The 22810-nt window shown below is 44.0% G+C and overlaps 9 protein-coding genes across 9 annotated transcripts; 5 read left to right on the plus strand and 4 right to left on the minus strand.

The window, feature by feature from the left end:
- Positions 1 to 583: 583 nt before the first annotated feature.
- Positions 584 to 1079, plus strand: O0I10_003253 (uncharacterized protein; the record flags this gene model as incomplete). Its single annotated transcript, XM_058483325.1, has 3 exons — positions 584 to 594; positions 690 to 972; positions 1056 to 1079. The coding sequence occupies 3 exons, from the start codon at positions 584 to 586 to the stop codon at positions 1077 to 1079; spliced, it is 318 nt and encodes a 105-aa protein (XP_058345944.1).
- Positions 1080 to 1517: 438 nt separating this feature from the next.
- Positions 1518 to 6739, minus strand: O0I10_003254 (uncharacterized protein; the record flags this gene model as incomplete). Its single annotated transcript, XM_058483326.1, has 16 exons — positions 1518 to 1778; positions 1841 to 2203; positions 2263 to 2397; positions 2458 to 2805; positions 2866 to 3073; positions 3127 to 3266; positions 3331 to 3429; positions 3491 to 3683; positions 3743 to 4077; positions 4136 to 4442; positions 4505 to 4668; positions 4734 to 4832; positions 4887 to 5411; positions 5465 to 6195; positions 6269 to 6554; positions 6620 to 6739. 16 exons carry the CDS (start codon positions 6737 to 6739, stop codon positions 1518 to 1520), a joined length of 4314 nt encoding a protein of 1437 aa, XP_058345945.1.
- A 971-nt stretch (positions 6740 to 7710) lies between these two features.
- O0I10_003255 (serine/threonine-protein phosphatase 2A catalytic subunit alpha isoform) lies at positions 7711 to 8981 on the minus strand (the record flags this gene model as incomplete). The annotated part of the gene is made up of 6 exons (XM_058483327.1): positions 7711 to 7783; positions 7840 to 7958; positions 8027 to 8278; positions 8358 to 8677; positions 8752 to 8815; positions 8880 to 8981. The coding sequence occupies 6 exons, from the start codon at positions 8979 to 8981 to the stop codon at positions 7711 to 7713; spliced, it is 930 nt and encodes a 309-aa protein (XP_058345946.1).
- A 504-nt stretch (positions 8982 to 9485) lies between these two features.
- Positions 9486 to 9952, plus strand: O0I10_003256 (uncharacterized protein; the record flags this gene model as incomplete). The annotated part of the gene is made up of 3 exons (XM_058483328.1): positions 9486 to 9550; positions 9621 to 9658; positions 9720 to 9952. The coding sequence occupies 3 exons, from the start codon at positions 9486 to 9488 to the stop codon at positions 9950 to 9952; spliced, it is 336 nt and encodes a 111-aa protein (XP_058345947.1).
- A 74-nt stretch (positions 9953 to 10026) lies between these two features.
- O0I10_003257 (uncharacterized protein) lies at positions 10027 to 12047 on the minus strand (the record flags this gene model as incomplete). Its single annotated transcript, XM_058483329.1, has 4 exons — positions 10027 to 11420; positions 11482 to 11573; positions 11647 to 11864; positions 11916 to 12047. The coding sequence occupies 4 exons, from the start codon at positions 12045 to 12047 to the stop codon at positions 10027 to 10029; spliced, it is 1836 nt and encodes a 611-aa protein (XP_058345948.1).
- Positions 12048 to 12325: 278 nt separating this feature from the next.
- O0I10_003258 (60S ribosomal protein L1-A) lies at positions 12326 to 13122 on the plus strand (the record flags this gene model as incomplete). The annotated part of the gene is made up of 3 exons (XM_058483330.1): positions 12326 to 12330; positions 12408 to 12560; positions 12630 to 13122. The coding sequence occupies 3 exons, from the start codon at positions 12326 to 12328 to the stop codon at positions 13120 to 13122; spliced, it is 651 nt and encodes a 216-aa protein (XP_058345949.1).
- Positions 13123 to 13720: 598 nt separating this feature from the next.
- Positions 13721 to 15269, plus strand: O0I10_003259 (uncharacterized protein; the record flags this gene model as incomplete). Its single annotated transcript, XM_058483331.1, has 2 exons — positions 13721 to 14302; positions 14373 to 15269. The coding sequence occupies 2 exons, from the start codon at positions 13721 to 13723 to the stop codon at positions 15267 to 15269; spliced, it is 1479 nt and encodes a 492-aa protein (XP_058345950.1).
- A 281-nt stretch (positions 15270 to 15550) lies between these two features.
- On the minus strand, positions 15551 to 15931 carry O0I10_003260 (uncharacterized protein; the record flags this gene model as incomplete). The annotated part of the gene is made up of 3 exons (XM_058483332.1): positions 15551 to 15632; positions 15686 to 15751; positions 15810 to 15931. The coding sequence occupies 3 exons, from the start codon at positions 15929 to 15931 to the stop codon at positions 15551 to 15553; spliced, it is 270 nt and encodes an 89-aa protein (XP_058345951.1).
- A 115-nt stretch (positions 15932 to 16046) lies between these two features.
- On the plus strand, positions 16047 to 17738 carry O0I10_003261 (uncharacterized protein; the record flags this gene model as incomplete). Its single annotated transcript, XM_058483333.1, has 1 exon — positions 16047 to 17738. The coding sequence occupies one exon, from the start codon at positions 16047 to 16049 to the stop codon at positions 17736 to 17738; it is 1692 nt and encodes a 563-aa protein (XP_058345952.1).
- Positions 17739 to 22810: the final 5072 nt, after the last annotated feature.

Genomic DNA, 22810 nt, shown 5'->3' on the forward strand with positions numbered 1-22810 from the left:
GATGCGGCTTTTCCCTCTCGACATTACGGCATTTGGAATCGACATTTCACCTTGCAAGTAGGCTGCATCTGGCATGTATGGTGGTGTTGCGCAAAATGCTTCGTCAGGAACCGAGTACCGCTTTTTCTTTCGATCCATGTTGCATTGTATTCAAAGAGATATCGTTTGGAAAGAGAAGAAAGAAGAGAAAGTTGGCTCAACTACAAGGGGTTCGCTCAATAAGGTCTTGCAGAAATACGTCACTGTATGCATTAGCAAAGTTCAATATAAAGAAAAGCATTATTTAATAGTGATCATGATTGTATTCAAGCATTAGAAATGAAGTATAATACAACATCAATGTTGTTCTACTATGTATATTATCGATAGGATCTGCATTGGAAGGTTGATGATCTTAGCACTCTTGTGAGACCTAAAACAAGATCCAATTCGCTGATTTCCAAAAATGGGGGTGGGAAGTTGGGTTGTTCCATAGCAACAGTGGCGGCCCAAATTGGGGGGTAGGAGGGGGGGTAACGAGGCCTGATACAGTGAGTGAACCATCCATTGGCCAACCTCCTTCTTTCAACCTACATCATCCGACATGACCGAACGGTAAGAGAGAAGATGCACAACTTGATTGTCAACAGCAATGACGATGGATGGATGAATGGATGAACGGGTGGATTAAACGGATTACGATATTATAGTCTGTACAGCAAGGGCCGCGTTTTGGGCTTCGCTCGTTCCAAGCACAACCAATACTGCGACACCTCATTGATTAAGCTCGAAGGTGTCCAGACTACTCAAGATGCTCGTTTCTACCTCGGCAAGCGTGTCGCATATGTCTACCATGCCAAGAGAGAGAAGAATGGTACCAAGCTCCGTGTCATTTGGGGTCGCATTGCTCGCACTCACGGTACCTCTGGTGTCGTTCGTGCTCGTTTCCGCAAGAACTTGCCTCCCAAGGTCTTTGGTGCTTCCGTTCGTGTTGTAAGTGTGGATAAAAATGGGATACAGGGGTTCCTGAAATTGTGACATGTGTATAACTAATGATGGATCTCTCTCTTTATTAGATGCTCTACCCCTCCAACATCTAAGTGACATAGCAAATAAAAGCTCACAGACGTTCTTACATGTATTACGACACGTATATCTATATTCAGCATTCAACATGATAATTTACACAGCATATTACACAGCATAACGTATCGGAAAGCAAACGATAAACGATCACATGTCATTGATAAAAGACCCTTTGTTATGATCGGCAAGAGCATGATTCGTCTGTATGCTGTTAACAATGGCGAGAGAACATGTAATGACATGTGCGTAAAATGTTCCTGGATTGTGTAGCTGAAAATTGCATAATGAATCTTGACAAGTGCAACCATGCATGATCCCAATATCACCCCTATTTAACACCACCCACTCAGCCAATTGAAAGCGTTGTAATACGAACAAAGAGCAACAAAAAGAAAATCCTGCACTTGTAAAAACATTTTCTTTGTATAGGCGTATGTACAATAATAGATTTACTACTCGTTGTAATCATCGTCGTAGTCATCATCTTCATCTTCAGCATCCTCATCTTCATCTTCCATTGGTCCACGCTTTTGCTTCTTTGGTGCCTCCAATTTGCTACCTGGCATGGTACCTGGAACAGCCTGAAATGGAGCAGCCATCCCACTGCCATTGCCGCCGCCATACATTCCTCCTAGCATTGGATTATCCATCATGGGCAAAGGTGGTAACATGTCATTGGGACAAAGCTGTGCGAATGTCATATCAAAGATTCTCTGCAAAAGTATCCCAAATGAGTTATCATGGATATCCAATGCAAAAATAATAAACAACGTACCTGCATCTCATCCGCATCTTGATATACCAAAGATCCTTCTTCATTAAACGTTCGAGCATTATCAAACATAAGATGGAAGTCGGCTCGGAATTGCTGGATCGACTTGTAATAGGGTGAATGGATGCGCTTCTTGATCATCTTCATTGCAATGGGGTTCTTGATCATGGTATAATATATAGGGTAGTCCCGCTTGCTGACAAGGTCCATGAATAGCACATTTCGTTTACGGCCATCCTCATCCTCAGCATCCTCAACTGCCCGATAACATGTTTCAAAGATCTGTGTCATTTGTTGTCGCATTTGTGGTGGAAGGGGATCTGGACCAGATAACTCCTCATCTTTACGTGCACGACTTCGCTTTTTCTACAAGACCAAAATCAGCATCCAGAATGAAGAGACATGATCAAAGTGAGCGTTATTACCTCTGGCTCAGCTTTCTTTGGTCGCCCTCGCTTTTTGAGATAGTTTGCATCTTCTTGAAGCTCTTTGCCTTTTCGTCGTCGTGCTTCTTTCCTTGAAATGAGTTCTTCCAAATCGACATTTTCATCCTCAAGCGCCTATAATCCATTGTATTAGGAGGGACCTCGATTTTCCCTTGACAAAGCAAAAACACTTACATTGACCCATTGCTCCTCGGTTAAGCCATCATCATAGCGTACCGAATCCTTGACACGTTGTCCACGGCCATACTCCAGTAATGGTGAAATATCGTCGACAAGTGTCTCCTCATGCCGATATACTTCGGGCAATTCATCTTCTTGTATCAGGCGATCAGGTATCCGTCCACGAATTCCCTTTCGGCGATAATACTCGGATTCAGCACGGTCACGATCAGCATCGATGCGATTAAAGATGACCAGCTCTTGATCGGATCGTTTCAGCATTTCATTCAATTCCTCATCGTCTATGTCTTCTTCGCCGTCTACATCATTTTGCTCATCTGCTTTGTCTTCCAAGAGAGATCGCTATCATTTACATGATCATGTTAAATGTCATCCTCAATATGCCATTTCCAATAAGCTTACCAAAAAGGCTTCACGATCTTCATCCGTACTACGATTGTCGAATTTACCAGCTTGAATAACCTTGCCATCAATATCCAGCTTGTAGTTGGCACGTGCAAGAATGTTCTCTTCAATGGAGTTGGCCGATACCAATCGGAAAATACGCACTTCTTTGGTCTGACCAATACGATGAGCACGATCCTGCGCTTGCAAATCTTGGTGTGGGTTCCTACACATTAAGTGTTAAAACATGCACGCTGTTGCCCATCTTTTATAACTCACCAATCAGAGTCAAAAATGATGACCGTATCGGCTGATTGCAAATTCAAGCCCAAACCACCAGCACGAGTACTAAGCAAGAACACAAAGTAGGGCGAATCTGGAGAATTGAAAACTTGAAGTAATTGGGATCGATCGTCGGCCTAAAAGCAGGTGATTAGATGTCCATTCAAAAAGATGAAAGTATGCGCCCAATATCTTTTTTACCTTTGTTGAACCATCCAATCTCAGATAACGGTAGCCTCTATAGTTCATAAAGTCCTCCATGATCGACATTACTTGAGTCATTTGGAAAAAGATAAGCACCTATGGGTTGATGGTGTAAATTAACCATCCCACAGCACGACGTTTTAGAGAAAGTGCTTACCCTGTGTCCAGTCTCACGCAACTTTGGAAGGGTGCGATCCAGAAGCTCAAATTTGCCAGATACTCGATACAACAGCTCGTTGGATTGTCGACTGGGATTGATGGCGTTTTCCACTTCTTCATATACAAAGGGATGGTTGCAAATCTTGCGCAACTGCATGATGGTATTGTTGAGACCCTTGACACCCATTTTTCTATTGCAGCCAATGGTTCAATGATCAACGTTGCTTCCTTCTTTTGCTGAATTCCTTACCCTTCTTTGCTCATAGAGGTGTACATTCTTCCATTTTTCTTCATTTGCTGATACAGCTTGAGTTGCAGTGCTGAAAGTTTGCACTTGATGACACGTTCCACCTTGTCTGGAAGCTCAGCTTCAACATCTTTCTTGAGACGACGTAGCAAGAAGGGTCGCAACACCTTATGCAAACGCTTAATGATAAGCAGCTGTTCTTCTTCATTGAGATCGATCTTGTCTTGGACACCTTGATTGGAAAATGGCGTGTTGAACCAATCTTCGAATGTCTTGACACTCTTAAAGATCTTTGGCAAGATAAAGTTGAGCAATGCCCAGAGTTCTGGCAAGTTGTTCTATATGCATAAAGATTAATATAGATATCAAAGATTATCCATCACGCTGTGTATATACCTGAAGGGGAGTGCCTGTCAAAATCAATCGGTATCGTGCATGATAGTACTGACGCAGCACCAACGTAAGCTTTGATTTGGTGTTTTTCATACGATGACCCTCATCCACAATCATGTGTAGCCATTTGGTCTTGCTCAATACAGGTCGATCTTTGATGATGTACTCGAAAGTGGTCAAAAGAACCTGGAAATCGCCACGACGAATATCCATTTGCAAATTGCGTCGCACTTGGGGAGGACCCTTGTATACCACCTTGGCCACAGAGGGTGCCCATTTGTCGAATTCCAATGCCCAATTGGTCAACGTACTATTATATAGAGCCCCATCGTCAATTCTCTATCGGACATGAATAAGCATGAATCAACTTACGATAATGGCACGACGATCAAATAGGGTCCATTTTGTCGCTTTCGCTCGATCAAATAGGTGATAAGACTGATGGTCTGGATAGTCTTGCCCAAACCCATTTCATCTGCCAAAATGCCGTTCAAATGATTGTTGTATAATGACACCATCCATTGAAGACCCTTGATCTATACACACATAGCACATGTCAGCACCAATTCACAAATCTATAACATGACCATAATAAACTTGCCTGATAGTCCTTCAAGGTACCACCAACGAGAATGTTGGGTTGAGAAACTTCTTCCTTGATACGATGAGTGACCTTAAAGTAGTCCACCTTGCTGCTATCCTATGATAGGGTTCAGCTAAAACATTCTCTGGATATGATAACATGTATTCTTACCTCCTCCACGCCAGGCTCTTCGGCCAAATACTCGTGTCTATGCACGGGATCATTTTGTTGATCGACAACAGCTTTGGTGAGTGACTCCAAGAAAGCATCTGTTTGCTTGAGCAATTGTGTCAAACGAGTATCCTTGGCCTCATCAATCAACTTCATGTAAGCTTCCTCATCGTCGTTTCTCAAAGCACGAATACGCTCCTTGGATATCCGCTCTGCTTTCTTTTGCTCTTCCTTTTCAACATGCTGATGATATTGAAGCACGGCACGGCCCAATTTGTTTTGCTTTGCTTGCCAAGCACGTTGCGCGGCGATAAGATTGCGTCCATGATCACAAATGATTTGCAATTGCTCCATGTGCTTTTGCTTCTTTTGGTTCTCACGATCAATTCGCTGTTGTCGTTCGATTCTTTCTGTGACACGAGCTTCACGAAGCGATTGGCGCTTGAGACGTCGAAATGCGATTCTATCAGCTGATGTGGCGAGTTGTGTTGCTTTTGACATGCCATGTGTCATTTCTTGTCGTAGCTATATAACGTTGTCAGCATGACCAAAGATAGAGAGCAACGTGTGTGTAATACCTTTCTTTGCTTATCCAATAACTTGAGGCTCTTGAGTTCAATGAGTGATCTTAAAGGCGTTGAAGAAGCCGACGACTTGTTGACATTGATATCCTGCTCCTTGAGTTTTTCAATCATGCTGCCTGATAACTTTTCCAATTCATGAATGCGATCTTGAATGTGCTCATTGATACGCCGTTCTCGCTCCTCTGACAACTTTTGACTATCGACACCCACGGGTGTAATGCTTGGTATAAGTTGCCGATGTTGTCTCGAAGCATGAGCGTATGATGTGATTGGCTTTTTCAGCATGTTGTATGGTGATGCATAAGCATTGTATTCAGGGGCAGGTTGCCCTGGTAATGGCACTTGTGCAGAGGAAGAAGGTGTAGTCTGTGGCACGACTTGTTGCAATGTTTGTTGAGGAGAGGCAGTGACTGATGGCTGTTTGCTGGAGGTTGTTGCAGTAGAACCAGCACCCGCCGGGGATGCAATCCCATTGCTCACAGCTGCAGCTCCTGCTATTGATGTTGCTGAATCAGTTGTCCTTTCACCACCAACACCAGCACCAACAACACTCGTATTCAATGGCGTCGTTGCTGATGAATCGTCGGTTGTGGGAAAAGGTTGTAGCACTGCTTGTTGAATATGATGTGGTAATGGCATGTTCTTGGAAATGAGCTTGTATGCAAGGATCTGGTATTTGAGAGCACCCAGCTGGGCTTGTGTAAAAACTGAATGTGGTGGAACAGCTAATAATAATACACATGTAGACATTCAACATCCTGATTGCTACTGTACATAGGTATAACCATGCATGCATACCTGGAGATGCTGGTGCATCCATCATAGGCTGTTGTTGTGGTGGTTGCTGTGGTTGTTGTTGTTGCTGAGCGGGCATTGGTGGTCGTGGTTGGGATGGCCTTGGTTGCTGTGATGGTACTTGAACAGGTGACATTGGTGATTGCTGGAAGCCACCTCCTCCTACCATATTCTGCCGTTGCTGTTGTAACTTTTGTTGCAATTGGAAGCTCTTCAGCATTTGCATAATCTGGGCGAATTCGGCATTGGTCTCCTCAGTAAAACCCTGACTCTGCAGCACTCGAGCACGCTAAGAGAGAGATGATATTAGCAATGCCATACCGGATTGCTCGTCAATGCCGCTAGATTGCTTACCTGCAGCAGACCATTGAACTGATCCTTGTTGAAGTTTCCAGGAACCGTATTTGATGGCGGTGGTGTGGGACCGCTCGGCGATTGCTGTGGCATCATTGCGTTGCTGGACAAAGAATTCATTGCCGTCGTGAGTAGACGGAAAGCTGTTTATACCGATATGAATATAGCCTTACGACAAGCTACATGACCAATAAAGATGGCGTGATGAGCATATGGAATCTCAGGTGCGTGTGAGAGTGTGTGAGAGTGTGTGGAGTGTCAAACGTAGGTGCAAGACAAAGGGTGCGTGGGCAAACAAAAGTTGAGGAGATACACAAAGGAAGCCACGGGGAAGTAAAAGTGATATTTTCATGTGGGCCAAATGGGAGGACACGCGAGAAAGCACATAGTAATATATGCCTTATACCAACCTTCTTTTTTTTACTGTCGCAGGAGGAAACAAAAGAAGGCCAGCTCCCAACGAGAAGATGAGAGACACAGCTCACTTACAAAGACCACGTCACATGCATGAGATTCCGGCCCGGACACCCAATCAAAGGTCAAATCACCATCCTGCCCCTCTCTCGCTAGTTACTATTCCCCCCCCCCTCTCCCTTCTCCCCCATTTACGACATGTCAATTCCCCCAATACATATCTTTACTACATCAATCTCGAAAATGTAGCAATAATTTCTTATACCATACAGCCATCAATATCATTAGCATCGTGTTACTATGCCAACAATCCTACTATACCCTTTAACATGTTGCGTGGATGGCCAAATAATAAACATGATATCATTGTTTGTCATTATCAACTACCTACGATACCAGCCTTTTCATCCAATAGGCCAACTAAGTATCTCGCCTATGAAAGCAAGTTCATCGTGATGATCGTGGTCGATAAAGCATTGACAAAGTTGACATGGATCCATCTACCTCTCATAACCCTTCTTTCCAAATGGTGATGGAAGGATATCAATTTGCATAACTTCCCTTGCACTAATCAGCTTTCCTCAATCATCACCATCATCACCATCCAAACACACAAGAGAGTACATAAACGAGCCAACACGCTGAATCAGCAGCTCTCCATACTATTATTGATGCCTTTACAAGAAATAATCTGGTGTGCGTCGACTAACATGGGGCTCTCCCTTTCTAGGTGCTGGATCGAATTGGAGGCTAAAAAGCATGGTGGATTAGTGATAGAGCTGAAAATGAAAAGTTCATATACGTACAAGGAGTATTTGAGATGTTCATCGATTTCCATGATGGCTGCTTGGTTGCCACAACGGTAGCAGTAGTTGGGAGCACTGAATATGGTAACGACATTGCGATCGTGGCACCAATTGTATCCCTACATTTTTGCATAAAGATCAATTACCCATTGTTGGAAATATACCTTTGCACATGCGACGCTCCTACCTCCATAACCAGCTGATGAGCTCTTGCAACCAAAGTCAGGCCATTGTTGTGATTGAACGTCTCTGCGATATCTTGACCAAAGGTATAGCCTGCGCCACGAGGTGAGATGCCCCAGCCACATCGATCATCAGGATCAGACCACAAGAGATCGCACATGGGACCTTCATGTGGCACTTCTTGGAAGCGTTCCAAAGCCCGAACTTGATCAAGGGTATCAATCGAAGGAGATAGACCACCATGAAGACAAAAGATCTTTATAGCACATTGTATAAGCTGCAGGCGTATAACTCATACTCATCACCATCCCCCTCCTTTCTCCTGAAAACATTACCTGATCTTCGATAAGAGCGGTCAAGGGCAAGTAATCAAAGAGATCCGTGAACATCTTCCATACGTTGGCATTGCCGTACTTCCGTAAGCATTCATCATAAAAGCCATAGACTTGAGTGATTTGGCGAGATTCATGATTGCCTCTTAAGATGGTCACACGATCCTTGTATCGCAACTTGAGAGCAACGAGCAACGTAACCGTTTCCACTGAATAGTATCCTCGATCGACGTAATCACCCATGAAAAGATAATTTGTATCAGGCGAGTTGCCACCAATCCGAAAGAGCTCTTGCAAGTCATGGAACTGGCCATGGATGTCGCCTAAGAGATCATGTTTGTGTTGCCTCCTTGAACACCCAGGGCTCATTTTGGGATCGCGAGTATTTGTTGCTTACCACACACCGTTACAGGACACCGTACAGGTTGCACGTTGGATTCTTCAAGTAGTACCTCGCGTGCCTATCATAAAAAGATACTATTGTTAGCTATTCATGTTTGATACACACATAAATACACAACATGCCTTATCGCATAGCTTCTTGATATCAGCTTCAGGAAGCTGCTTGCATTCGGAAAGCTGAGCGATCCAAGCATCGACATCGTCAACTGAGTTCACAGCGGTCATTGTTGGTGTGTATAGAATGGAAGATGAGTAACAGGTGTTGAAAAGGTATAGAATGAAAAGGAATAGGAACTCTCCTCAAGATGAATAGAGGGGGTGTGGTGTATGTGGGTGTGGGTGCGTGTGAGAAAGACACTGCTATTTTAGCGGAGAAAAGCGAGCGAGCTTGGGGTGGATGCTATCATGCAGTAGCCATCGTCGGCAGTCCCAATCATCCACAATGCCCTGTAATCTTTATAAGCAATCCATAGCTCATTGTTTTATTCCATCAACCATTTATAGTACAACACTGCTGTCACAAAGAATGAACGAGAAGAGAGGAGTGAGAAAGCAGTAAATGATGACAAAAGGCACATGTCATTCTGGGCCACACTCGATTGGGCTTTTTTTTTCCGAGGATGTTTTTCATCATGCAGTCGTTGTTTGCTTTTTTATGCAGCAATTCGAAACAATGAATTTATCAAGATTTTCGCTTTTCCTTTCATTGCTCTTTACCTTTTTCCCACAATGAATCGTAACCTTATGATTGCTCGTCGACTCACTGGAGCTCGTCGATACATTACTTTGGGAGGGTAAATATCCTTTTCATAATAAAGCAACAACCCTCCATTAAGAAAACATGCCTTGTTTGACATTCTATAGACATAAACCAAACATGACCAACCTTCCCGACTCTTCAGGTAAACTACTCTTTCTTCCATCTCGAAGCGTTATAGCCGTGATATTGATATCCATCACTAGAGGATGCCCAAGCTGCATCAGGCACCCTAATGACCTCTGCACCCAAGTGGGATGAAAAAGACGCTACTGAGAGTGAAGCCGACGTCAAGGCTGATAGAGAACCCATGCGTGGCATTCAAGAACTCAAGACTGAAAGTGTGGATTGGTTCAAGAAACATGAAAACAAGGCTGATGGCTCAATCAATTACCAAAGCAAGCATGGTAGCTCTGTCAACTCGAATGCAAACCAATAAATCTTTTGTGTCAATGGAGTAATAGTAGTAATGTATTATAGTAATAGTGGGTGTGTGTGTGTGGTATGATGATTTTAGCTATCAGAGGCTGGTTTCCTTCTCTTGATAGGTGCAATGACTTGATCCTGTAGACCAAAAGCAGCATGGCCTCTGCGTCCATCTTGGCTAGGTATCTCGCCGAAAACGACATGGACTTGCCTTGATCGAGAAAACAAGACATTTTGATCCGTATGTGAGAATCCTTTGAATTGGTCTCGGACGGCTGCAGTCAACCCAGTGACCAAAAGTGCCATTTGGGAATTGCCACGTGCAACACCACTCAAGCGTAAACTAATCACCAATGTGGCAATCCACCAAAAGAGTGGCACTAATAGCATCAATGACACGGTGTAATAGGCAGCGGGATTGAGATGATAGGAGCGGTCGTAATCCATGCATACATCACCTTGACGTATGGATTGTGATGCAGGTCGTGCAAATGATAATGTCATTGCTGCATCGGATAAGAACGTATTCATATACTCAGAGAAGCCCGCAAATGGCAAAGTTAGATAGTCCACTTTGGATGTAGTAAGCATATCCAATACACCAAGCTGCATAGCATACATATTCAGTGCAAGCCGATCTTCTTCGCCGTAATCGCCGTTGATCCAAAGAGACGTATTCCCAAACTTGCTGTAATCGATTTCAAAGATCTCATGCTCCAAACGATCGACCGCTGAAGCACGGGCCATAATATGGTAGTCACTTCTGTTCATGTAAGTATCAAAAGAGCATTCTTGCACGATGACTCTTGAAGGATCTGAACCTCCATTATACATGATACCAGGATGATGCATCATGGCAACAAATGAAGGTTTACCAACGTAGGGTGATTGATCGGTGGAAGCTGCAAGCGGCTCAGAGGCTGTATAGTTGTAAGCATGATATCGCGTACGATTCTGCATTGATGATGCGTAGAAGAAACTGGGCAAACGATCAATATAAATGTACCCTCCTCCATAGCCTTGTGTTTGGTTGTAGTAGTTCCAAAGCGTTTGGATCGACAAGTCTTGGTCGCTGATGATGGTGGTGGTATTAAAGTTGCCAGGTACGCAAGAAATCTGCAGATAAGGCACTTCGATATCGTTGTAGGTGCAATTCGTTGCTGCATAAGGGCAACCAAGATCTTGTAAAGTTCCCCAACCATAGGCTCCAGCATCAAATTGATATTTGAACAAGTAATCAGCATCCGTACCAAGCAATCCACGCATGTCATAGGGCTCTGCATTCCAATTGGCGATGTCCTCGGTGCGATAGTTGGTATGCCGTAACCAGGTATCCGAATGCTCGGTGAGGCAAATGGTAGTATTGTATGCTGTCAAGATTTGCTGTGATGCGGGTCCCATGGCAATTAGACCAAGTTGCAAAAGGATTGTTGGTAGCAATACACGATCAAAGCTGATACCAGTGATAACTCGAATCATGCCTTGGATTGATAGTAAGCTTAACAAGGATCATTTCCTAAACCAATACCATCATCTTATTACCTCCTACGCCACGTGTGCAAGCATCGTACACATCCATCAAACTTAATTGTCCTCCATGCTGCATGCGCACCCATTTGTATTCTGACACAGCACTGATTAGGTTATAGTGGTCATCATGAGTATGAGCGTGTGTGTATGTGTATGTTGTTGTGTGTGCACACTTACTATCCTATACCACCAGCAAGGCACATTTTGACCAAGGTCATGATGATAGATATGAGTGATTGAATTTGCATCCCAGCAAGCGTATATGCAACAGGTTGACCATCAGCGCTCTGATACACATAAATGAGGACGCCCACCAACGTAACGGTGATGGCAGCGTTCAAAGCAGGGATCAATGCAATATTGGCGAGTTCTCGTCGTAAGGCTGTGTCGTGTTCCTAATTACTGTATAAGAGAAGGAAGTGAAAAGAAAAGATCTACAAGTGTACCTTTGTTGAACGATCATGATGCTGAATTAAAGTTGTGTGCCTTTGTTCGTGCTCCTCTGTAGCCTCGTCATAATCGGGTGGTGGTGGTGAAGGTTGAGAAGGTTCATTATTACTATCCTTTTGATCTTTCATGGGGTGAAGGTAAAAGAATGGGGAGAGCAAGAAAGAGAAGAAGAAAGAGAAATTGATACAGCCGTGTTTTCTGATTTGATTTGAGGCGCATTCATGGTGCAAAGTAGTACGATGAATAACCTTTAGGTAAACTGCGCCTCAACTTGGGTGATTGTGTAACCATGGAAATAGGGAAATGAGTATTACAAGCCCAGCTGTGGTTCAAAGTCAGGTGACCGGACCATGTTAAAGATAGGGGAATAGTGCAATTGATTGATCCTTCCCTTTATTCTTCCATTATGAGGTAACGTGTACATCCATTTATCCATCCATCCATTAAGGTATCCATTCATCCATCATCTAATGCAATCTATACAATAGCAAGGTCAGCCCTTCTGCCGTCAGAGAAGTCCTCAAGGCCATCCAAGCCGGTTCCGAGGAAAAGAAGAGAAACTTCACCGAGACCGTTGAGCTCCAGATTGGTCTCAAGAACTACGATCCCCAACGTGATAAGCGTTTCTCTGGTACCATCAAGTATGTATTTGGCATGCCATTGGAGTAGTTGTTGTGGACCTCATTAGTAACCAATGTCGACTTGTATAGGCTCCCCAACATTCCTCGTCCCAACCTTTCCGTTTGCGTTCTTGGTGATGCTTTCCACTGTGACCAAGCCAAGGCTGCTGGTATGGAGTTCCAATCTGTTGAGGATTTGAAGAAGCTTAACAAGAACAAGAAGCTCATCAAGAAGCTCGCCAAGCGTTATGATGCTTTCTTGGCTTCCGATGCTTTGATCAAGCAGATCCCTCGTCTCTTGGGTCCTGGTCTTCACAAGGTCGGCAAGTTCCCTACTGCTGTCTCTCACAACGATGACTTGCAAGCCAAGGCTGATGACATCCGTGCCACCATCAAGTTCCAACTTAAGAAGGTTCTCTGCTTGGGTGTCGCTGTTGGTCACGTTAAGATGACTGAGGATCAACTCGTTGCCAACATCATGCTTGCCATCAACTTTTTGGTCTCTTTGCTCAAGAAGAACTGGCAAAACGTCAAGTCCCTTTACCTCAAGTCCACCATGGGCAAGCCCCAACGTCTCTTCTAAGGGCGTCATTGTCATTTGCTGATTTGTTGTGTTCTGGGTTACGAAAGCAATCTCTGACGGTGTAACCAACGTTATGGACTTGGGTGCCGTAATGATTGGGAGCTCGGAAACTTGTAGACAACAACAATGATAATAAAAAGAAAGCTTCTTTTTGTTTGTATATTCATCATGCATGTGACACGTGCAGCCGTCAAAATTCTGACAGGTTGCTAGGGCAACAACAAAGTATGTTTTTTATTGGCATCGGATAAGCTTTTCCTTGTCGGACAAAGTTGTGGCGATAATGGCGGCGACAATAGTGTGATAGAATGAGTCTTGGCAGCCACAATACGAGAAGTAAGAGAGGGTGGATGTGTGTGTGTGTGTGTGTGTGTAATGTGTGTGAGGGACTACCTAAAACTCACAAATTGTACAAAACGGGCACCGAGTGAGTGGATGTGTCGCTGCTGAGAGTGAGTGAGAAAAGCGGGAGATTATTCAATAAAGACCGCCCCGTTGGACCATTTCTGTTTCCTTTCCCTCTCTCTTTTTTCCTCTTGTTGATTCTTTACGTTTACTCCCTTTTTTATTCTTTACATCAACGGCTTTTTTTTCTTCCATGGGTCTGGGCGGTTTCTTTGGACGTCATGCAGATAATGTCCAACATAGGTGCACTCAGCCTACGACTACGACTACTACTGCTGCTGCAGCTGCTGCTATGGTGAATCAACAAGTCGACGCTATATCATCGGCACGCTCATCATCTTCAAATCAATCGGCTCACACCTCCTCAGTACGCTCGCCCAGTAATAGTGCCGTCTATACCCCACAAAAGCCACGATTTGAACAACATGCAGATGGGACACATACGCATTGTATTCGATGTATGCCCACAAGTAAATTATCAGCTTCACTTCAAAACATGGCATCTCTTTTACCATCCACCAAGTCCTTCAAGATTCCATTAATGGGTGGTAGTGCGAATAGTGAAAAGAAAGCATTGGAAGCAATACTAAAGGAGCGAGAAGCGATCAATAATGAGCTGCATCGTACACCCAGTGACACGACCTACTTGTCTGATAAATGGGGCACATGCCATGAAGTGATTGGAAAGGGAGCATTTGGTGTCGTGCGTATAGTGCACAAGGCAGATCCTTCTGGTACCGGCAAGGGGTCCTGTGGAAAGCTATATGCTGTCAAGGTATGAAATGCATCATGCACGTGACATAAAAAGAGACCTTGGGTGTCTTAAAATGTTGTGTCCAATGCAGGAGTTTCGCAAAAAGGGTTCAGAGTCTACCAAGCAGTATGTCAAACGCCTTACTTCGGAATTCTGCATCTCGTCCGTCATGCACCATCCCAACGTCATTGAGACTCTCGATCTATTGCCATTGAACGAGTCCTCGCCTGTTTATTGCCAAGTGATGGAATACTGTGACGCAGGAGATATGTTTGATCTTATATGCAACTTTGCCCATAATGGATTACAAGCACCCGAAGCCAACTGTTTCTTTAAACAACTCATGCGTGGTGTACGCTATATGCATAGTGTTGGTGTCGCTCATCGTGATTTGAAGCCCGAGAACTTGCTGCTCACTACCAACGGCACGCTCAAGATTAGTGATTTTGGTGGTGCTGACTGCTTCCAACCAAGTCCAGATGTCGCATTTATGAATAGTCGTGGTGTATGTGGATCAGAACCTTACATCGCACCAGAAATGTACACCGACAAGGATTATGATCCACGCCTTGCTGACATATGGAGCTGTGGTGTTATTTACATGGCAATGCGTACTGGCAACCATCTCTGGCAGGTGGCAAAGAAAGGCGAGGATGATTACTTTGATCGCTATCTCAAGTTTAGGCGTTTGGTGGAGGAGGAACGGGAAAATTCACGACGTGAACGACTTGCTATGGCCAAGAATCAGTCGCCATCATCACCACAAGCTGAAAAGGATCGTGAAGCTGCTATGGTCAAGGCACGTGAATCTATCAAACGCCGTGCAAAGGAAAGTGGTCTGGATGTTTTGGAAGGATTGGAATTCAGTGCAAAGCGCCTGGTGTATCGCATGCTCGATCCCACACCACAAAAGCGTATCACAATGGATCAAATATGGCAAAATGAATGGTTTATGAGGATATGTTGCTGTCAACCATGCTCGGTATAGTGGATAATTCTTTAAAATGTATACAAGTTGTAAATGTATAAAGTCTTTGTTTGTAATACAATATATACTTTTAAATGAGAAGGTGTCATCTAATCATTAGGCAACTAGGTTGATGTCTATCACAAAAGACACACACGTCCAAAAGGGATAGCATTACAATGTATCAAGCCAAATTGAAAAAGAAAACCTTTATATAATAATATGTCACGGTTGGATGGTATAGTGGAGCCAATAGAGGAGTCTCGCATTGAGGAAGTTGCCGTGATACGCATGTACATGTATTATGGGTGCTTGTTGTCATCCATCATGACCACGCCGGGAGGTGATTTCTTGGATCCCACAGCTCCAAAGTCGGGCAAAACACTACCACGACATGTAAGAAGTGCCCTGGTACCTGCTGTCAACATGGCTCTTACTTGGTTACTGGGTCCCCATTGTAATCGTACTCTGGCGTCACTTCTGTTGTTGGCTTCCCTGCACATCTATCAATTGGAGCTATCAGATCGCGTCTCGTGAACCTTGTTTTCAAATAAAACCGACCGTAGAAACACTCGCACAAAGGGGTTGCATTCTATATGGGTGGATGTCACTTCGCATTGATATTGAACGAGCTCGTAGAGTTGACATTGAGACTTGTCGATGGATGGCGTTGATTCGTCCATGGTGGTGGTGGAAGAGAGTGGTGAGTGGGAGTCGGCCTGCAAAAAGCTGAATTGTTTATGCTTGTGTCAACTAAGCCCTGTTCTTCCTCCAACACATACACACACAACTCCCCACATGGCGCAACGATTTCGAGCCTTGCTTGATTTGTGCAAGCGGCGAGGTTTCCTTTATCAATCGGCCGAGATCTATGGCGGTTTACGTGGCGCATACGACTATGGACCATTGGGTGTCGAGTTGAAAAAGAACATTTTGAAATCGTGGTGGCAGAGGCACGTTTATTGGCGTGATGATGTGGTTGGACTCGATACAAGTATTCTCACACCGCATCCTGTACTTAAAGCCTCTGGTCATGTGGACGAGTTTACGGATTTGCTTGTGGACTGCATGTTGACCAAGGAACGATTTCGACCTGATAAAGCACCAGCTTTGCATTATTTATCGGATATGCGACAAATCCCTATCAATGCACCTGACAAGGCAACTGCAAAGCTATGGAAGGATACGATTGAAAAGCATGTAGCCCCTGGTATCATGGCAACACTCAAAGGAAAGCAAATCCTGCTACATGTCAAGAACTTTGTTCAGCCCGATGAAAATGGCAATGGTGGTCGGATTGATTTTGACAGCTTGGATCAACAACAACCCATTTCAATTGATTATCATGGATACGTGGAACCCAACAGCAATTCACCCTTCTTGACTGATAGTCGACCTTTCAATCTCATGTTCAAGACGTTCCTTGATCCCATTGATCCCATTGATCGTATCATTCAGACAACGACTGAAACTGCTGGCAGCAAAACAAATGTACGTGAGGCTGTGGATGATGTATTACGACCCTCGACTGTGTATCTACGACCCGAGACAGCTCAAGGTGTCTTTGTCAACTTTGAACAAGTAACAAGGACAATGAACAAACGACCCCCATTTGGCATTGCACAAGTCGGCAAGTCGTTCCGCAACGAGATCCGATTGGAACATGGCATTTTTCGCACTCCCGAATTTGAGCAACTGGAACTTGAATACTTTTGTCCTCCTTGGGAATCGTCCCATTGGTTCAAATATTGGCGAGAGTTACGTTTCAAATGGTGGCTCGACCATGCATGTCACAAGGAGCACTTTCGACAACGTGATCATACCAGCAATGAAATGGCTCACTATGCTACAGGATGCACTGATGTCGAATATCTTTATCCATGGGGCTGGGGCGAAATTGAAGGCGTGGCCAACCGAGGCAACTATGATTTGACACAGCATATCAAGAACAGCAATGCATCCTTTGAAGTCGTGCAAGACAATGTAGAACCAACACCAGGCATTGACACTGACGAATGCTTATTACCAACCGAATCTCCAGCACGCTATGTTCCACATGTCATTGAGAGCTCCTGTGGTCTAAATCGGGCCATGTTGGCATACCTGTGCGACGCTTTTCATCAAGTGGGCGAAGATGGCAAACCTCCACGCAGCGTTTTAAAGCTACATCCACGTCTTGCTCCCGTAAAATGTGCTGTCATGCCCCTCACAGGCAAACCAGAATTCATGCCAATAGCAGAATCCGTGGCAAGGTCATTAAGGAGGCAGGGATGGTATACCATGGTCGAATCTCAAAAACTCAAGATTGGCAAACGATATTATCGACATGATGAAATTGGTACCCCTTGGTGCGTCACGGTGGATTATCAAAGCTTGGAAGATAATACTGTCACCATTCGTGAGCGGGATACTGGCGACCAGCAACGATTGCATTGGAAAGAAGTTCAACATTACATTAGCGAACGACTTTTAGAAGATGATGATTCATAATACACTTGTTTATTTAATGCAGCGGATTTCATGGAATGATGGTTGTGGGGTTGTATTATCAATGTGGGCTGTGGCTTCAATAAGCATCATTGTTTTCATGGTTTATGGGAGAGGCCTAACAGTAAAGTGATGGATTACATGCAGCGTGTAAGAAAACAAATGAATGCTAGCATTGATAGAGGAAGCCGTTAAATGACCTCTGAAAAAATTGCGGTAGGCAGACGCCATGTCAACTTCAGCATTCGAGGATAGACCTTGCCACCAAATCCAACTTTGTAAATACATCACGCGATGTACATAGCTTTACGGAAATAAATGTAGTAGGTGAACCACCGAGCAATCATTTTAGATTCTACCTCATCACGAGGGCAAGAGACAGTGATGACCCCTGACAATGAAAGTAACATTACAAAGAAAGTCTATATGGATGAACATAAAGATCAGACCCCTCATCCATAAGGGTGCAAGAAATGACGTACGCTTCGATTTAATGGGTGTACGCTCTCGATACAATCAATTAGCAGCAAACAGCTCTATCACGCTTACAACAGCAAGTATAGGTAAACATGCAGGTACCTGTTTCACGAAATCTTCATAATGATGTGTCGAGGCTTTATGAGAGCAATTGATCAGCATGTCCAAGAGCATCTTGTGAGAAAGTTTCAAGTTCGAGAGGGACAATCTATCAAGGATTGATGTACAGTGTTCATGCATTTATACAAGAGGTGACCACCCTATTTAATTTCCACTTGTTCCACTTCCTCCAACCCATATGTCAATCCTACACTTCTCTTGATCCGATTGCACCTTTGACTGAATGGCGACTCCATGGCGTGTACACTCTACTACAACACACGAGTCTCCTCTTGAACTACACCTTCTCTTGTACATTCCTCTGCCACAACCAATCGTAACAGCAGCTTCCATTAGCAAGGTCTTCAATCCATTGTCTCAAGCAGCGTTCGCAACCTTGTCATTCTACTACAACACTCTCTCTTGCACGCTCCTTTGCCACAACCAAACGTAACAGCAGCTGGCAGTAGCAAGAACTTTACTCCATTGTCTCTTTCCTCAAGTTACTTGCAGCAACCTCCATTGTGGCCTTTATTACGTGAACAGCTGACAGCCATTGTATAGGAACGACTTTACTTACCTGTAACAACTTGCTTTGGTGCATACGCATTCCAATGGACGATGCCATATCAGCTATCAAGCACGCTGCAATACAGCAATCCTCACCTGGTTGAGCTGCGATAGAAGGCGACCAAGCAAGAGATAGACCAATACCCGGATCGAAAAGCAAGCATACCAGCATTTATCACATGGCTCTTTTCAACCAACATATTGGATTTGATGGATGGATGCAATCAAGTGCAGTGATGAGATATCCTGGAATGTTGCTTTGGTTACTCGTCGCGTTGTCAGCAGGATGGAGGGATCGTGTCACGTGGAAATGGCCGAGGACGATTATGGATTGGATGGGATTGAAGAGAAGTGCCCTATAGTCCTGGACGATATTGGAATACTCAAAGTCAATGCATGCAGCAGCTATTTTGCAATCATGGATGAAGATGCTTATGACAATGACAAAACAATACCCGCTGACCCTATGTCATCCACTGGTTGGTTTCTGGAATGAAAGAAAGGATAGAAATTTAAGATAGGAAAGTGAGATTAGATCATCTACATCACTGTATCCAGAGGTTGTCATATTACATTCATTAAAGCTTCCTTGTTCATATGCTCAGAGACGATAGGCAGTGGCAATAACGGATTGTATACATGTTTAAATAGACGTTTGTATTTACAAAGATAATAAACCTATAGTAATTGTACCCAACAATAGAGCTTGTTACAAAAGCTGGTCATTGTAGGCTTGAGTCATTACGTCTAAGAAAGAGCGAGCTCTGATACTGTACAATGTGGCACGAGTAAATGCATATGCTCACCTATGAGAACTATCAGCATGCGCTACCTTGTATGTGTAGCCTTGTATGCATAGCCTTGTATGAGAACGAACCCTGGAGACAAACCATACCATTACCGCTCATAGTCATGGATGCACTGATCACTTTGGCTAGTTATCCATACCATGGTTCATCCGAAAACGTTTCACCATAGGCGGACCTTATTATAGGGGAAAGTGTCAATCATGCACACTCCACCAATAAGGATCCTTCAAGCCCTGCCCCTCTCGGTTTTATTACACAAGCGAGTCCCTGTGCGACTTTCGGCTATCAGAGTCATACTAGTTGACAATGAACAAATACCTCTTTTCATATAGCATCACGCTTACAGCATATGCAAACATAAAGGTGCTTGTATCTCTAAACTTTACAATCAAACGTGGGGTCTTTGATAGAACAACGTGCTCGTCGGGGTCAAAGGAATCATGTGTACAAGTTTTATGGTCAAGCTTGCCAATCCCAGATTTCGCAATGTCGCCACCAGCCAAACTGGATCTGGGGGTCGACCTCTTCGACGACGACGACCAAAAAAATATTTTTTGGGCTAGTTGCTACATTGAACGTGAAACTTTCACACAAGGTGCTGTTGGCCAAGCTGAGCACATTGCTCTAATAAAAACCCCACGTTTCATTGTAAAGTTTGGAGATACAGGCACCTTTATGTTTGTAAGCGTGATGCTATATGAGAGGTGGTCTTTGTTTAAAGTAAAGTAGCTAGACCCTGACAGAGCAAAAGATGCAGAGGGTCGTGTTATGTAACACAGCTACGTTTGCATGAATGAAAGGGTCAATGTATAATTACTTTATGGATCATCTAGGAACAGGCATGTATTGCTAGCTAACGGCCACTTTTATCCAATCATCCTTGTTGCGAGATCCACTGCATGGGAACGATGCCCCTGCTCTAGACATTCATTTCCATGATTAAAGTAGGTTGATCCGAGCTGATTTGACTGAGCTGCGGTCAAAGAGAGGTTACAACACTCTGGACATAAAGCACGCTCGATGTAGCTCAACCGATGTAATCATGTGTGAGCGTAACTCAACCAAATCAACTCGGATCAACCTACTTTAATCATGGAAATGAATGTCTAGAGCAGGAGCATCGTCCACCTACAGTAGAATGCACAAAAGTTGGGAATGCACAAAAGTGGCTATTAGCTGCCAATGTATGACATAAAGTGAGGGTTGCGTACCTTTCATGCATTGTCCCTGAAGTCCTGACTTTTTAGCTGAGTTACCCAAAGAGGTCCTTCTGCATCTTTTGCTCTGCCAGGGTCCACCTACTGACAATGAACAAAGACCACTTCTCATATAGCATCACGCTTACAAACATAAAGGTGCCTGTAACTCCGAACTTTACAATCAAACGTGGGATTTTTATTAGAGCAATGTGCTCGGCTTGGCCAACTGCACCTTGGGTGCCAGTTTTACGTTCATCGTGGCCAATCCCAGATTTCGCAATGTCGCTACCAGCCAAACTGGATCTAGGGGTCGACCTCTTCGACGACGACGACCAAAAAATATTTTTTGGGCTGTTTGCGACATTGAACGCGAAACTTTCACACAAAGTGCTGTTGGCCAAGCCGAGCCCATTGCTCTATTCAAAACCCCACATTTCATTGTAAAGTTCGGAGATACAGGCACCTTTATGTTTGTAAGCGTGATGCTATATGACAAGTGGTCTTTGTTCAATGCCAAATAGCTAGGCCCTGATAGAGCCGAAGATGCAGAGGGACGTGTTTGTGTAACACAGCTACTTTGCATGACTGGAAGGATTGATGAATTATACTTTATGGTCTATCCACATTAGTCCATATATTACGCGCTATCAGCCATTTCCTCACAATCAGCGTTGTTGCAAAACCCACTGCATGTGAACGATTCTCCTGCTCCAGCCGAGCATTTCCATCATTCAAGTTTCTTGATCCGAGCCGATTTGGCTGAGATACGCTGGAACAGCAAACATGAAAATCAATGAATCGCAGACCCTGCGAATGTCTCCGTCTTTCAAACTTTTGGAAGCTCCCATTCCAAATTTTCAAATGAAGCATGAAGTTTTTATTAGAGGGAGTTGATCAGCATGCTCGAGAGCACCCTTCTGACCAATTTTCAAGTTGGAGGTGGGCAACTTCGGGGCGGTGGGCCGTCCGCTCTTTTGATCCCACCATTCACCATTTGGATCGCCCCGCATTTTAAATCTTCACAATGAAGTCTGCGACTTTTAAATGAATGAAGTTGATCGGCATGTCCCAGCGAACCTTCTGACAAAGTTTCAGGTTCGAGATGGGGAATCCTAAGATAATACATACTATTTCCATAAATCATGAATCTGGCGCTGGCCTGCTTTCCGACCTCCATACTAAATCCCACATTGTACCCTCCCATTCACTATTTTCAAATGAAGCATGATGTCTTTTTTAGAACAAAGTTGATCAGCATGTCCAAGAGCACATTGTGTGAAAGTTTCAGGTTCGAGAGGGGCAATCACAACATCAAGGATTGGATGTACAGTGTTCATGCATTAATACAAGAGGTGTCCGACCAATTTCCACTCCCAGCCTCTTCCCTCTTCCTCCCATTCTCACCTGTTGCCCCATTCAAGTATACAACTATGTACCACCTGCGAACGATTGTCCTGTTTCAACCCATCATGTCAATCCTACGATTGTCTTGATCCGATTGTCTTTGACTGAATGGCAGGTCCATGGCGTGTACACAGCCTTCTTGTCACTCTTCTACAACACACGCATACCTTGATACTACACATTGTCATGCACACTCCTCTGCCACGATCAAACGTAACAGCATTCATTCCAGCAGTTGCTATTCGCTCCATTGTCTCAAACAGCGTTCTTTACTTGCAGCAACTTGCCTTACAGCCTTGTTTACGTGAATAGCAGATAGCCATTGTATAGAAGCAGCTTTATTTACGTGTAGCAACTTGCTTCAATACATACGGGTTTCTATGGATGATGCCATATCAACAGCAATATTGAACGTGCAATGGCTATGATGGAGGGATGGAAGCAAGTGAAGTGATGAGAATTCTTGAATGTTGCTTCGTTACTTGGGACGTCGTAAGCAGAGATGAAGGATCACATC

The sequence above is a fragment of the Lichtheimia ornata genome (assembly GCF_029851405.1).
Source record: "Lichtheimia ornata isolate CBS 291.66 chromosome Unknown scaffold00010, whole genome shotgun sequence".
Lineage (NCBI taxonomy): Eukaryota > Fungi > Mucoromycota > Mucoromycetes > Mucorales > Lichtheimiaceae > Lichtheimia > Lichtheimia ornata.